This window comes from Myxocyprinus asiaticus, chromosome 14 (genome assembly GCF_019703515.2).
Source record: "Myxocyprinus asiaticus isolate MX2 ecotype Aquarium Trade chromosome 14, UBuf_Myxa_2, whole genome shotgun sequence".
Lineage (NCBI taxonomy): Eukaryota > Metazoa > Chordata > Actinopteri > Cypriniformes > Catostomidae > Myxocyprinus > Myxocyprinus asiaticus.
The window spans coordinates 2,808,581-2,825,380 of record NC_059357.1 but is presented as its reverse complement, the minus strand read 5'-3'; the positions used below and the strand labels follow the sequence as shown (position 1 = coordinate 2,825,380).

General features: G+C 40.6%; 1 protein-coding gene across 1 annotated transcript; it reads right to left on the bottom strand.

The window, feature by feature from the left end:
* Positions 1-306: 306 nt before the first annotated feature.
* Positions 307-8,243, bottom strand: LOC127452021 (small integral membrane protein 36-like). The gene is made up of 2 exons (XM_051717149.1): positions 8,179-8,243; positions 307-1,175 (listed from the first exon to the last, which is right to left on the bottom strand). Coding segments are annotated over exons 1-2 (381 nt in total). The 5' UTR covers positions 8,180-8,243; the 3' UTR covers positions 307-795.
* Positions 8,244-16,800: the final 8,557 nt, after the last annotated feature.

The window sequence follows — 16,800 nt, the reverse complement described above, 5'->3', positions numbered from 1 at the left end:
AATTAAATAAACCTTAGCAAATTATTAAAATTACATTGGACCAGCATAATAGAATTAAATAAATCTTAGTAAATTAATAAAATTGAGTTGGACCAATCGTAAGACAATTAATTAAACCTTAGTAAAATAATAAAATTAAGTTGGACCAACATAAGACAATTCATTAGACCTTAGTAAATGAATAAAAAGAAATTAAGTAGGACCAACATAATAAAATGTATTAATTAAACTGTAGTAAATTATTAAAATTAAGTTGGACCAACATAAGACAATTCATTGAATAAACCCTTAGTAAATTCAGTCTGATGAACCTAATGAAGTTGAATTAAAACTAATATAGTACATTGATTTGACCTAATCCAACTTAATTATGTTGACTCAATAAAATTGGCTTAATCTGAATGAAAGACATGAAATGTAATTTACTTAAATAATTAAGTAAGGGTAATGACTTCATTTTTTGTGTGTAGACGAGACACGTGTGGGACTTTTTCTCAGGAGAAACAGCTGAGAAGCAAAAGACTCCAGCAAAGTCTCCATTTGCTCCCCATTTAAGCATTGTTGTCTTGGAGAAAATATGATTTTGTGAATTTCCACTCACCGTTTTAACTTGGTCTTCTGATAATCCAATCCTGACATTTTCTAGTCCCACATTCAAACGATGAATTTAAAAAAATAAAACTTTAACCAAATACATAATGAAATATACAGTAGCTTGTATGTACACTAGATAGAAAAGACAATGTGTGCAAAGTTCATCTGTTGGCTGTTGTCAGTCCGTTTCCTATACACCTGTCAAACCAAAGTACTCTTTTTCTCAGCACTGGGTGGCTCGCAGGTGGTCACCGTCTTGTTCTGGTCCCACCGGGCGTTGGCGGGCGAGCTCTGCATGACCACCAGCCGGATGGGAGCAGAATTGATGTTGGGCACTGGGTCGGGGGCGTACTCTTTCGTGGGGTCTTTGCCCTGACAGTCGTACAGGATACAGGAGATGAGGAACACCAGGAGCAGGATGACATAGCTGGCGATGAGGATGATGAGGTTAAGGGTGACCGGGTCGATCTCCACATCGTCCGCGATGAAGCTCATGGTGGCGGCGGTACAGGGGCCAAAGACGATACCACAGAACTGAGAGCGATCTTGAGCTGTGCCTGGGAATAAAACACACACACACACTACTGAGGGATTAAATCTAGTGCTCACCGACAAATCTCTCTCTCTGTTTATCTCTCACTCTCTGGCCTGTCTCTCTTTCTCTGTTTGTTATTCTCACTCTGTGTTTAATGTGCTTTATTAGCATTACAAATATTTGTACATCTGTATTGCTAAAGCATTTTCAGCTGAACTGCATACAAATAAAACAGTACTTCTACAAAGGTAGTTTAAAACAATATACATAAATTAAAAAAAGAAAGATAGACAAAATATAGTGTAATTGACAAAAAAGGCACAGTGTTTCCATGGTCGGGGAAAACCTGGAAATATCAGGGAATTTTAAAGGGCAATTCTCACAAGACACGTCAAGAAAATGTCATATTTTACTCCAAAATCAAAAGAAACATATAAACAAATTTTCTATATTGTGACATTATTTTCATGACAGTTATGCAAATTTTGTGAAAATGTGAAAAAAGATGGTCATTATGATATTCTCATTACCGCTATGTGAAACAAATTATATATTATTTAAATTGTAAAGTATTTATACTTCATAGTAGCACTCCCTTGGTACTGCTTTTAATTTTCGCTGAATTTAATGTTAAAAAAACAAAGAAAACATTTTTACTGTAATACGGTACAAAATTACTGTTACATTAATTAACACCATTGAAAACAAATGGAATAGTAAAAGTAAAACATCCGGATGTGTTATGGTGATAAGAATTGGGGGGTAAAATGTGCTTAAAGTGTCCTGAAAACAATCCAATGCAAACCATCTTAATTAGGGATGCACTGATGTAATCGGCCAAATATTGACCAAATTAAAACCAAACGGCATATGAGTCTGAGACTGTCAATCTGCGCATCTTATCATGTGGCTTGTTGAGCGTGTTACCGTGGAGACTTAGTGCGTGTGGAGGTTTCACGCTATTCTCCGCAGCATCCACGCACAACTCACCATGCGCCCCACCGAGAGCGAGAACCACATTATAGCGACTACAAGGAGGTTACCCCATGTGACTCTACCCTCCCTAGCAACCGGGCCAATTTGGTTGCTAAGGAGACCTGGCTGGAGTCACTCAGCACGCCCTGGATTCAAACTCGTGACTCCAGGTGTGGTAGTCAGTGTCTTTACTCGCTGAGCTACCCAGGACCCGGTTGATTTATAATTAATAAGTAACACACTCATTCTCATGTTAATGCGGAAAGAAATGCCATAAACGGACGTGAAATTTGTGAAAACGGCACTTACGTATAGTCTACGTGATGAGCGAAACCATTCAAAATGCTTTGAAACCAGCAGACTTTGACTTCTGAGCAGTGACATCGATTCCATGATCAATGGAAACATGGGAAAATGCTTCACACTGCAACACCCCCCCCCCGCCAGTGTACAAGCCAAATCTATGCCCTTGCTTCTGAGACATCTGTATAATTTATAACTAAACCTTATAAGCTGTGTTTCCGCATTTAGCGCTTCAGTCAACGCTGTGTGAGCAAGCGCGCCCTTTTTTCCCTGTTGTGTTCAACAGATCCATGTTCAATATACATTTTTTATTTTTAGAACAAAGAAAAAGCTTTTGTACCTCTTTGTACATTTTTAAAGCATAATTCCAAAGTAAAAAAGTGATCAGATGAAAAAATAAGGTCAGTTGCAAAATATCAGTATTGTATTGGTACAGGTTTTTTTGTTGTTGTTGTTGTTGTTAAAATCGGTATTGGCCAAAAAGTTTCATATCGGTGCATTCCTAATCTTAAAGTAGGCTTCATTTTCTTTATGAAAAATATAATTTCATATTGTTTTGTATTGATTTGGGGTTAAAGGTGCACTCAGTAACTTTTGTGTTTGTGTCATCTTGGACCTACAGTGACACCTAGCGGTGTGGATGCAGCATCATTTAATCCTCCTATGGTATTCGGTAATTTCGTTGAAATAAATTTTCCTAATTTAATAAAAATGGTTTCTTTTATCTGAGCAGTACAAGACCTGGTGATCTGAACATACGAAAAAAAAAAAAACTGGGCTTGATTCGATGTCTAAGTGGTCATTTAAAAAAAAGCAACACCTTTGGTATTCGTGGTCAAAATTGACCGACCATTGAAAATGAATGGGAAAGACCAAAAAACAATGATTTTTTTTTCAATCTGTCAAATAAAATCAATAAATCAGCCACAATGCAAACAAGGTTTGATTGCAAGCATAATCAGACTAAACAGTATGTGGCTACAGTCATATGTATGTATGTCACATTCTCATATTTTCTTCATGCTTCAACTTATAGAAAAGTAGTTTCATAATTTAATTAATTTATAAACTTTTTCAAAAATTTGCTTATTTGTATATGCAAATTAATGGTAAAATTTACTAATGTAAATAAGATCAAAATAGCATAAAATCCCAAAGGAAATGCATAATTGTTTTGTAATTACTTCAGGGAAGAAGAAATGGTATCATTATTGTAATAAAAAGGGGTACACATCTAAACCTTTCGGTCAAAAATGACCACAAATACCAAAGGGAGGTGCCATTTTTCAGTACTATAGGAGGGTTAAAATCGTCTCGGTTACTGTTGTAACCTCCGTTCCCTGATGGAGGGAACAAGACGTTGTGTCGATGAAGTGACACTAGGGGTTGCCCTTGGGAGCCCCAAACACCTCTGATCTTTGAGAAAAGGCCAATGGGAATTGGTGAGTGGAATTTGCATGCCACTCCCCTGGACATACGGGTATAAAAGGAGCTGGTATGCAACCACTCATTCAGGTTTTGTGCTGAGGAGCCGAGACAAGGTCCCGGCCATTTCAACGGGTAGTTCAGTGTTGTGGCATGTCTCATTGTCTCCATCAGGGAATGGAGGTTACGAAAGTAACCGAGACGTTCCCCTTCTGTCACTCACTCGATGTTGTGTCGATGAAGTGACACTAGGGGTCCCTATACAAAACGCCACAACTACTGAACTGTGTTACGTGAACTAGCGGTGCGAGACGGGCAGACCTCTGTGTGCCTTGTAGCCAGTGCACCAGGCCATCACGTAACCTCCCCCAAGGCTCTTGTAGGCATCAAACAGTCCCCTGCACCTTGGGGACAAGTCGACTGCACCAAAAATAAGGACCGGCTGGCCCAGCCGCGGCCTCTTCTCTTTTTTCTCCCCAAAAGGAACAAAATAACGGTGATAACGACGGCCGTGGACACAGAGTGTGAGGCCCAGGAAGTGAGGAAACTGCTCTTTTCTTGAGAAAGTGGGTACCGCAGCCTATTGGGCATGCGGCAAAATCAAAAGAAAAGGAAAACAAGGATTCTCCACCCAGCCCTCCACCGGGGGAAGGAGTGGTCTTCTTACCAGCTCCCGAAGTGCAGGTTCACGACTTCCTGGGCTGCCCGTCTCAGGGGCGCTTCGAAGCCTTTCTCGGGTTCTCGGGGTGGGCTGCGGTGGAGCCGGTGTTACCTCCGCAGGTGGACACCCTTGGCGATGAGCAGACGGGTTGCGGGGTCTTGAGCTGCGCTGGGGCAGGATGTGTTGGATGGCCCCCATCTGCTTTTTGACTGTTGAGAATTGCTGGGTGAAATCCTATACAGTGTCGCCAAATAGGCCAACCTGGGAGAAGGGGGCATCAAGGAATCATACCTTGTCAGCCTCCCTTGACTCGACCAGGTTGAACCAAAGGTGGTGCTCCTGGACCACCAGGGTGGACATCGCCTGCCCGAGAGACAGCGCCGTGACCTTCGGCACCGGAGGGCGAGATCGGTTGCCGAGGGCAGCTCCTGCATCAATCTCAGGTCAGAATTACCTTTGTGCAGTTCTCTAAGCGCCTCGGCTTGGTGCACTTACAGGAGAGCCGTGGCATGCAGGGCAGAGGTGGCCTGTCCAGCGGCACTGTAGGCCTTAGTCTCCAGTGACGATGTAAACTTACAGGCCTTGGACGGGAGTCTTGGACGGTTCTGCCAGGTGGCGGCGCTCTGCGGGCACAGGTGCACCGCAACTGCCTTATCCACCTGGGGAATTGCCGAGTACCCCTGGCAGCCCCACCATCGAGGGTAGTGAGAGTGGAGAAGCTCAGAGACCGGGTCTGGGCAGTAAAAGGTGCCTGCCACGATTGCATGAGCTCATCATGCACCTCCGGGAAGAAAGGTATTGGGGCAGGGCGCGGCCATGAGCGGCGCTCTGGGCCCAGGAACCAATCATCAAGCTGCGAGGGTTCAGGGCGGGGTGGAGGGATCCACTCCAGCCCGACGCTTGCAGCCGCCTGGGCAAGCATGGCTGTCAGCTGTGCATGGCGTCAGACTGAACCAGCCCGCTTTCCAATGCCGTAATCGAAAGCTCATCCGCTTCACGAGCCGCAAATGAGATCGCAAACTCGCCCTGAGACGAGCCGGCGGTCCCATCGCAGAACTCGCTGGGGCAAACGAGCGTGCTCTGAAATGGGAGGTCCGTGGGGGGTTTTCCGTCGGAGCGGCTCCCATTGAAATCCCCAAATCACTCCCAGTGCTAACCGACACGGCCTCAAACCTATAGGTAGAAGGACCGCGGCGGGGAGCCGCTGGAGTGGCTTTCCGGGGAAAGCCGCGACTGCAACGTTGCCACAATCATGCTCTCGCAGTGAGAACATGACCCGTCCACGAGCGCTGTCCCCACGTGGGCAACGCCCAGCACATAAAATGGCAGCCCCCATGAGGAGACCCTCTCCATGTAGAATAAAACAGCTTTTATATGATTACTGATTTGACTGGAGTCTTCATCTCATGTGAGTGCTCATGAATTTATACCTATGTTTCAAAATTACTGTGTGAGAACCCTAAAAGTGAAAGGGGTGACTGTAAAGAATACAAATGAACTTTGCAGTAAACGTAAATAATGACGAAGAGCAACAGTAAAGCTGGACAGAAGTGTAGAGATAGAGACACAGACGCAAGGCAGATCAATCACTGTCTCTCTAAAATAGCTTAATCCACAGCACTTCCTTCCTATAGCATCTTCAGCTTTAAGTAGAATGGCGCTGGATGAGAAGCAATTACAAATACACATTATTTCCTCATGGCGGCTCCAAGAAATCAAGCCAACGGTTACAACCTGATATCTATATTTTTTCAGAAGCTAGAATGAACTGATTGCTTTTTATGGTGATTGGAGGTTATAAATGTGCCTCTGTTGTTCACTGTGTCAATGTATAGTATTTCTGTAAGACACACTGATTGTCTGTGTGTATCTAACGGCATGTCTTCATTGTGTAATCCTAATCTTGATTGTGAAGAGGGATTTAACCATCTGTTTGAGCAGGAGTCACTCTAATCTATCTCACAGCACAGAGAAAGAGAGAGAGAGAGAGAGAGAGAGAGAGAGAGAGAGAGAGAGAGTGTGTTAAATCTACCAAATAATTTGACAAAGTCTGGTGTCCTTGTGTAGTTAAACAAACCAAAACTATCTTATATTTGAGCTTCTTCAAAGTAGCCACTCTCTGCACGCTTTGTTCATTCTCTCCATGAGGAACTTCCTCCTGAGATGCTTTTTAAAAAATATTGAACGAGTTGACTGTTTTTGTTTCACTCCAACTAACAAAAGCAAAAAGTAAAATGAAAGTTTTGTAAAGAAATTCAAACATGCATACTTTTTATTTGTCTACACTGAAAAAAAAAATGACTAGTAAGATTTACTTCATTTTTATTGCACAAGTTTTTGCACACATTTTTACTAAGTAAACTTTAATGGTATAAAATTAAGTAAAATCTTCTTGTCATAATATTGATTCAAGTTAGTGAGTAAATTTAACTTAAACATTTCAGTTAATAATATCTGAGGTGCTTATGCGAAGCTCCTGTTCTACCCGCTCCGAGCAGGATTTGAACTGGTGTCTCTGGCATGGGAGGCAGGTTCGCTAACAAGGAGGCTAAAACCTACAGCCTCTAGTGTCAGTTGCTAGTGCACCTCTTGAGGTCAGGAGAGTGAGGTTTACACATTGCACAGCTATCTATCAGCTGGCCACTGTTACACTCACCCCCCTAAACCTCACTTCCATCTGGGTCATGGCACCTTTGTAACGCTCCTGTTCTACCCGCTCCGTACAGGACTCGAACTGGCGTCTCCGGCATGGGAGGCAGGTGCGCTAACAAGGAGGCTAAAGGCTACAGCCTCTAGCGTCAGTCGCTAGTGCACCTCTTGAGGTCAGGAGAGTGAGGTTTACACACTGCACAGCTGGCTCCTGTTTAAATGAACATTTTATTTGAACATTTCACATACTGAATTTGAATTATAAAAACATGTTTAATCATTTACCAAATGACATGCAAAAGCATCCCACAGGGAAGCTTCAAAAAGTAAAGTAAAATATACTTATTATATTTACCAGTGAAATTTACTCAAATAAGCACATACATTTGACAAGGTTTTCTACTTTAGGACTGATACATAATGATGCATATTAAAGATAACAAACAATCATAAATAATATTTACTTATAATCTAGAACATTACATTTTACAGGTTTAAATTGAGTGCAAATAGAATTTGCTTAATATTTGTAAGGTCATGCTTAAACTTATTTAATATAGAAAGTAGTTAGTCTTTTCTGCTGTAATTAATTCACTACAAAATTCTTTTATAGTGTTGAAATAAAAAGAAAGAAAAAGAACAAACAAACTGCATTAACAAAACAACTTTCTACCAGAATGCACAGTAGAATGCTGCCTCAGCCATAACTGAGTGTTATCAGATAGTTTATGGCTTACATGTATGTGTTTATTTTTGTACTTATGCACTTTGACTGTGTTTGCCTCAGTTAAAAACATGCATCAAGTGTTAACCACAAGGACTAAGTGATAGGAGTACGCTCAGTTGTATTCGCACCCACAGGTGAAAAAAAGTCTTGTTTACCGTATAAGATGCACAGCTGCCTTTATAACAGAATAAATTCACATAAACACCTCCAGAATAAATTACACCAACTCTCTGTTCCTATGTCTATTTGTCAGTGGATTACCAACTTTCTGACAGACAGGCAGCAGCTTGTGAGACAGGGGAAACTCACTTCCAGCACCTGTACAATCAGCACTGGTGCCCCCCAGGGATGTGTGCTCTCCCCACTACTCTTCTCCCTCTACACCAATGACTGCATTGCCAAGGACTCCTCTGTCAAGCTCCTGAAGTTTGCAGACGACATCACTTTCATCGGCCACATCCGAGATGACGATGAGTCTGCATACAGAAGGGAGGTTAAACAGCTGACTGTCTGGTGCAGTCAAAACAACCTGGAGCTGAACATGCTCAAAACGGTGGAGATGATTGTGGACTTTAGGAGGAACCCCCCCAACACTGACCCTCTCACCATTCTAAACAGCACTGTGGCAGCAGGGGAGTCATTCAGGTTCCTGGGCACTACCATCTCACTGGACCTGAAGTGGGAGACCCACATTGACTCCATTGTGAAAAAGGCCCAGCAGAGGTTGTACTTCCTTCACCAGCTGAGGAAGTTCAACCTGCCACAGGCGCTGCTGATACAGTTCTACTCAGCAGTCATTGAGTCTGTCCTCTGCACTTCAATAACTGTCTGGTTTGGTTCAGCTACGAAATCAGACATCAGAAGACTACAAAGGACAGTTTGGACTGCTGAGAGGATTATTGGTTGCCCACTGCCCCCCCTTCAAGAACTATACACTTCCAGAGTGAGGAAAAAGGCTGGAAAAATCACTCTGGACCCCACTCACCCTGCCCACTACCTTTTTGAACTGTTGCCTTCTGGCCGACGCTTCAGAGCTCTGAGCACCAGAACCGTCAGGCACAGGAACAGTTTTTTTCCTCAGGCTATCCATCTCATGAACAGTTAAAACTGCCCCATTGAGCAATAACTATGTGCAATACACAGTTTAGTCTTTTTTATATTTATCCAACACATCCAACCTCTTCTGCCATTTCATTCCTCTGAAAAAACAACAACAACAACAACAAAAAAACAACATTTGCACTAACAGATTGTATTAGATTTACACTACCCATGTGTATGTGTGCATGTATGTATATGTGTGTCTGTATGTATATGTGTATAATTAGTTTTATTTTTTATTTTTTATTATTATCTATGTCTTGCTGCTGTTTTTGTATTGTTGTACACTGGAAGCTTCTGTCACCAAGACAAATTCCTTGTATGTCTAAGCATACTTGGCAATAAAGCTGATTCTGATTCTGATAACAGAGGTGGGGTCTTGATCTTGTGGTCTTGGTCTCAAGACGTCTCGAGACCATATAAACGTGGTCTTGGAGGGTCTAGTCTTGGTCTTGTCTTGGTCTCAAGGGGTCTAGTCTTGGTCTGGGTCTGGGTCTGGGTCTTGGAGGGTCTGGTCTTGACATCACCTCTGCTTTATAATGTCTATTTTTGTAGTATGCAATTTGTAGTTTCTTAAGAATTTCAAAGATGCCAAAAAAAAAAAAAAAAAAAAAGCCAGCACAACTGCAGTTTGCTTTCCATCGACAAACGTATTTGAGGTTCATTTTCACATTTTCACACCTACCTCTCATCTCACCGCTTCAACCCAATAAATATCATCAGAGATCAAGTTAGTTTCACAAACGCTTGGCATTTTCTCAGCTTCACTACAATCAACTAGGCTCTTTCCATTGAACTTACAACTCAAGAACGGTCTGAAACAGGTACATATGCATTTTGTATGAACCAAACCTGTATGATGAATACAGTGTGTGTGTGTGTATATATATATATATATATATCAGAAAGGTATTAAGATACTTTCCCTGCACCTTGGATGCATGAGAGTGTACATAACTTATTATTACCATAAAAAAATAGGGTTACTTCATTTGACCTGAACAAAATGTTGAAATATTGTATTTATTTTTTATTATATTTATCTTGAGGGTCTAAAGGGGTCTATCTGTTTTATGGTTTTTGTCAATATAAACAACTAATAAGCTGAGATCCTCCACTTTGCTGTGTAATGATATATAACATTTTATTATGAATAGTTGATAAGATATATTTCTGATGATTTGTTTAGCATGCTTTTCCTGCTGGATGGCATATTTTTTTCTGGACATCTAAGATATAACATTGAAATATTCACACAAGCGAGCTCACAGACAAGTAAAAAAAAAAAAAAGGCTAATTTTTTAGAAAACTGCCTAAGGTAATATAATAAGGATATAGCGTTTTTAACTATTTGGGGCTTACAGCAGCAGTGATCGGCGCATAACATTATAAGACATTTGTATTTGATGTCTTACAGATATTTCAGTTTGTGATACTTTTTCATATTAATATTTCTACCACATGACCTCTAGGTGGCGCTGATTTGCGACGCAAATGTTTTCAGGCCTTATTTTGTTATTTTAAGTAACGTAAATGCAGAAGTGATGGTTATCTCTGAAAAGGTCAGATTCTATGCTACCCCATATGTTTGACCTATGCATTTGTAGACTTGTAGAATGAGTAATTAGTAATGCCTTTGCAATCTAAAAAACATAGGCTAGTAACTGATTACTTTATGTAGTACCTTCACTGCTTATTTCTAATGTACAAATGTCACGGCAGCCATTGACTAAATGATTACTTCTCCATCATGTTCTCTCTCTCTCTCTCTCTCTCATTTCAGGATGAAATCGGAGGTTCTTCTCTTTCTTAACTTCATCCTGGCTATTAGTCATGGTGGAAACAAACATCTATCCACTCATGACCACCCTGTCATTTTCTATAAAATGTTTTCTAACAGGGTAGATAACTGTCCGAAGGCTATAAATAAAAATGATCATAAAAAGTTCATACACAGGCACATTCTCCCCAATGGCTTCAATACTAGTCTACCATACAAATGGACAAAACATCTTACAGTAGAACGTCTTTGTGGCAGAGTTCCACGCCAATCCTTCCTCAACAATACAAATCAAAACGATATTAATATGATCTGCAATAGCACAGGCCGATGGATACGATTTCCGAACATATACCGGAGTAGAAAGAGATTCACTGTGTACATAGTTAACAGCACCATGTATAATAATCAGTGTGTCATTAACAGCTGCACTTATGGCACCTACAAGGTTCTTGTTGGCTGTAACCTCTTCCAACAAGGATGTCTTCCTTCGCACTATGCGAGTCAAAACTATGTACAAAATCTGAAGTTTTGCTATTAAAGAGCATGTTTCATTTCTTGTTTTTTAATCTCTTGTGATGTGCTTTTGGCCTTTGTTTTTAATTGTACATCATATATAACACATACTGTAAACATTTAAATTGAATATCATTTTAAGAGCATTTCAATAAAAGCTGTTCTTGCAGAGCACAGATTGGTGTCATCACTATGTTGGGAATGAAATACTTGCTCACTACTACTAGTACACAGATAATGGATGTGAAACAGCTTTCAACACGACTGCAGTTACTTCAATGCTTCTTTAGACCAGCAGAAGGCAGAAGTGTCCAGAGCTGAGCACATGTCACATTCATAAAGTGAACACCTGAACTTTGACCCAAAACTATTTGAGTCAGGTGCTAAACCAAACATATATGGCCTATGCATTTTTCTATGAAAATACATGTGATTTGATAAAAATAAAGAAACAGAATATCTGAACATGAATTATGAAATGATAAGTAAACTTTTTTTTTAAAGCAGCAATTTTACATTTTTATGTAAGTGGGGAAGCTGCTATATCAGTTTGTGTATTTAGAGACACGGGTGGAGTTTGTCCTGTCTGTGTGAATGCAGAAGTGGTGCCAAGCTGCCCAGAAAAGAGAGAGAACGGCACACTTAAACAAAGCTTCCACCCTCTTCCACGTCAATACCCACAATTCCTTTTCCTGTGAAATAAACACTAAGGGCTTGTCGAGTTTATTCATGTTTTGCATGTATGTGCTTAAGACGGTCCCTGGTGGCAAAGACATTGTTGCATGCTTGCAATTCCCTGAATTGTTTTTCTGAAAGTTCTACCCTCAACTTGGATGTCTCTCTGAGACGCTGAAGCATTTTAAGTCCCTTAAGTTCATCGTTTGAGGTCAAATATGTCTCTGGCTGCAGTCTAACAGCATGGAGGATTGAAGAGCTCTTCAGTTTGTGTCTGAGGACATTTGGTTCGATGAGCCAAGAAGAAGCTTAAAAGGAATAGTTCACCCAAAATGAACTGGATTTTTAGAGGCACCATTAATGCATTCATTTAAAATGCCACAAAGTAGGCTTATAATCTTGAATAATATTAATAAACGATCTAAGATTCATTCAGTAACCGATTCACTGATTCAAAAGTGTTTTTGATTCACTAAAAATAACCGGCTCACGTTTTTTTCATATAGGAAACGGACTACACTGGTCGCACTAATTGTTTTTGATTCACTAAAAAGAACGAACTCATAAGATAAATTTGTCCGGGAATCAGACTACACTGGTCACACTCAAGGATGTGTGTTTCTGACTCACTACAAAGAACCGGCTCACAAGATTCATTCGCTCTGGAATCGGATTACACTGGTAGTGCTGGCTGTTTTTAATTCACTACAAAGAGCCGGCTCATAAGATTTTTCAGTTCGGGAATCTGATTACACTGGTCGCACTGAATGCTTTGATTCACTTAAAACAACCGGCTCATAAGAGTCATTCATTTGGGATTCGGACTACACTGGTCACGCTGTATGTTTCACTTAAAAGAACCAGCTCATAAGAGTCATTTGTTCGGGAATCGGACTACCCTTGTCGCGCTGTATGTTTTGATTCACTAAAAATAACGACTCATAAGAGTCATTTGTTCGGGAATCGGACTACCTTGGTTACACTCAAGGAGGTCCTGCTGTGTGTTTCTGATTCACTACAAAGAACAGGCTCATTATATTCATTAGTTCTGGAATCAGATTACACTTGTGGTGCTGGCTGTTTTTGATTCACTTAAAAGAACCGGCTCATAAGAGTCATTCATTTGGGATTCGGACTACACTGGTCACACTGTATGATTCACTAAAAAGAGGTGACTCATAAGATTCATTCGTTCTGGAATCAGATTACACTGGTTGCACTGAATGCTTTTGATTCACTTAAAAGAACCGGCTCATAAGAGTCATTCATTTGGGATTCGGACTACACTGGTCACGCTGTATGTTTTTGATTCACTAAAACCAACTCATAAGAGTCATTCATTTGGGATTCGGACTACACTGGTCACACTGTATGATTCACTAAAAAGAGGTGGCTCATAAGATTCATTCATTCAGGAATCAGATTACACTGGTTGCACTGAATGCTTTTGATTCACTTAAAAGAACCGGCTCATAAGAGTCATTCATTTGGGATTCGGACTACACTGGTCGCGCTGTATGTTTTTGATTCACTAAAACCAACTCATAAGAGTCATTCATTTGGGATTCGGACTACACTGGTCACGCTGTATGTTTTTGATTCACTAAAACCAACTCATAAGAGTCATTCATTTGGGATTCGGACTACACTGGTCACGCTGTATGTTTTTGATTCACTAAAACCAACTCATAAGAGTCATTCATTTGGGATTCGGACTACACTGGTCACACTGTATGATTCACTAAAAAGAGGTGGCTCATAAGATTCATTCATTCAGGAATCAGATTACACTGGTTGCACTGAATGCTTTTGATTCACTTAAAAGAACCGGCTCATAAGAGTCATTCATTTGGGATTCGGACTACACTGGTCACACTGTATGTTTTGATTCACAAAAAAAAAAAAAAAAACGCTCATAAGAGTCATTCGCTTGGGAATTGAACTACACTGGTCACACTCGAGGAGGTCCCGCTATGTTTTTGATTCACTAAAAAATACGATTATTTCGTTCGGGATTCAGACTACACTGGTCACGCTCTATGTTTTTAAATCACTAAAAGATCTGGCTCACAAGATTCTTCCATCCGAGAATCTGACTACACTGGTTGCACTGAATGCTTTCGATTCACTTAAAAGAACCGGCTCAAATGAGTCATTCGTTCAGGAATCGGACTACACTGGTCACGCTGTATGTTTTGATTCACTAAAAATAACGGCTCATAAGAGTCATTTGCTTGGGAATTGGACTAAACTGGTCACACTGGAAGAGGTCCCACTGTGTTTTTGATTCACTAAAAGAACCGGCTCATAAGAGTCATTCTTTTGGGATTCTGACGACACTAGTCACACTGTATGATTCACTTAAAGGAACCAGCTCATAAGAGTCATTCATTTGATTCACTGAAAAGAACCTGCTCCTAAAACTAATTGGTTCAGGAATCGTATTACAATGGTCGTGCTGTATATGGCTGAGTTCAAAATGGCATACTACCCATACTGCTCTTACAACTTCTGCCATACATGTCTATGGCAGCAATGGTAAGAGTAGTATGATAGTATGCCATTCTAAACTCAGCCTATGTTTCACGCTGTAGATTAGTTGCAGTGCCGCTGAACATTAGCTCTGAGCAGCGACTGGTTTTCGATTGGTGTTTGGTGAGCCTATGGAGGTGTCTGGGAACTCTTTTGACTTCATGAGGGTTGCTGTGTTTGTTTTAGCCCAGCCGAAAACCCTTCTTTTGGGTGTGGGAACCACGGCTTCTCCCTCAACTCCACACTTCCTCTAGTTAAGGACTCTATAGCCGTTCGAACCCCAAGCCTCTCGTCGCTCACTGCCGTCTGGCCTTCATTCAACACGCGTGTCAAAACATACACATGTTTCATGATTTAATGAATGCATAATCGTATGTTCCGTTCTCATAATATTTCATAGAAGACTTTGCAGGTCATTTTAAAGTTGCAAACAGTGTCATGATTGAGAGTTGCAATTTAGTGTGCTTAACACTCACACCACTGAATGGAGTCAAAAGTCTCAGTTTTTCTGTTTAGGAGAAACAACTGAGATCTTACTTGTGACTTTTCCTATGAATGAGTCAGAAATGGTATAACACAATTTTTCAGTTTTCTAAAGCTGTTGTCTATAAAACCCAGTGTGAATCCCCTAGTGTTAGTCACACACTTTGTCCTGGTTTCAGCCTCTCTTTTAAAGCTCCATCAGAAACACTTTTCATACTCATCCCTGGGCAGAGTAGGCGGGCATGTTCACAGCTAATTTAAAGTCCGTCTGTCTGTATATAAACTCACTCTGCAGTGGCCGACAGTTACCTATTCACAGCACAGCGGGAGGGGCGAGAGCTGGAACCAGCATCCCGCTGATATTAACAAACCCCCACAGTCTCATGACCTACAGACTACACTGTTTGTGTGTGTGTGTGTGTGTGTGTGTGTGTGTGTGTGTAGTGAGAGAGAGAGATAGACTGACAGAGAAATACAGATATACAGAGATTTTTTAAGGCTGACATAAACCCTCATGTTCAAATGGAGTAGAGCACAACAGTCTCGTTCTGGAAGTAAAAATCACATTCATTTTCTTCATTGGGGAGTAGATTTTTAATGATAACTTTAGAGCCTTTAAAGACAGACCAACCGTGAGCTACGCGAATGTTAATCGATGGTATATTCTCGTGAAAGTCTGCATTATTTTAACTTAATTTTTAGCTAAATTTCATGGTGAAGAACTACACTACCCATAATCCTGAACAGAGATCCACCAATCAGAGAATCACTGTGAACAAAGTGCGCCAAAAGAGCTCTGCAGCGACCGCCCACTCTGATGATGCAATCAAGTCACTCTCCCTACACTCTCAAACATATTAAATATTTTGCAATAAAATCAAAGTATATTGTCTCTATTTTTATTATCAACAACTTTACATAAATAGCTGTATATTCTTACATCGTTTTTAACTCAATTACGTCATTCGCAATGCTTCATGGGATTGTAGTTTATTCCCTCATTAAAGACGTTAAGTACGCTGTCTTTTAGCTTTGTCTTTTTGTCTGATTTTTAAATACATTTTTTGTAATGATTCACATCAGAACTGGTTGTTTTGGTTCATGGCTTACAACTCCGACTTTATGAAGGATTTTATGAAATACCTATGGAAAAAAATGAAAGTCATTTGGGTTTGAAACAATGTATTTCTTTAAAAAGGTCACAGATGAAATACCTATAAAGCAAAGGGGTCTCTGGGACCCCCAAAAAGTAAACAAGTCAATCTAAACAGGTCATTACACTTGAAAGCATTTTCGAGTGAAACCTAATAAAGAGCGCTCAACAATGAAAGTCTTCCATTTCACGGTGCTTTAATGCGTTTCATGAGGTCGACAGATGAACTGTGAGTTTTTCTCACAGCAGGCCGAGGTGAGATAAAAGGAAATATAGCGCTGTGAAGACCGTACCTCTCATCACATCACCGTTAAACACTTCCCGAGCTCAGCAGCTGCTGTGCAGGACACACCCTCTCACTTCCTGTCCAAGCCATCTCAACAATTCACATCATTTACCTTGGGAAAAAACGCCTCTATGCCAGCCAAGACTTTCCATGTAGTGCTCACAAAAAGTGAGGATTTCAGCGGTAAACTTTTGTTATTTTGTGGTCACAGAAGCCTAATAAATTTATATCTTTGATTTCACTTTTAAGGTGTGTCTCATCGCAGAGAAGAGAGGACAGATGGTCTCAAAGTTACTGTGGGTGGGTTTATTTTTTAGATAATAGACTAATGTAGTCTAGTTTCATTCTGAACCATTATTCATGGATCTTATACCTGATGACACCATTAATTATATTAGTAGTTTA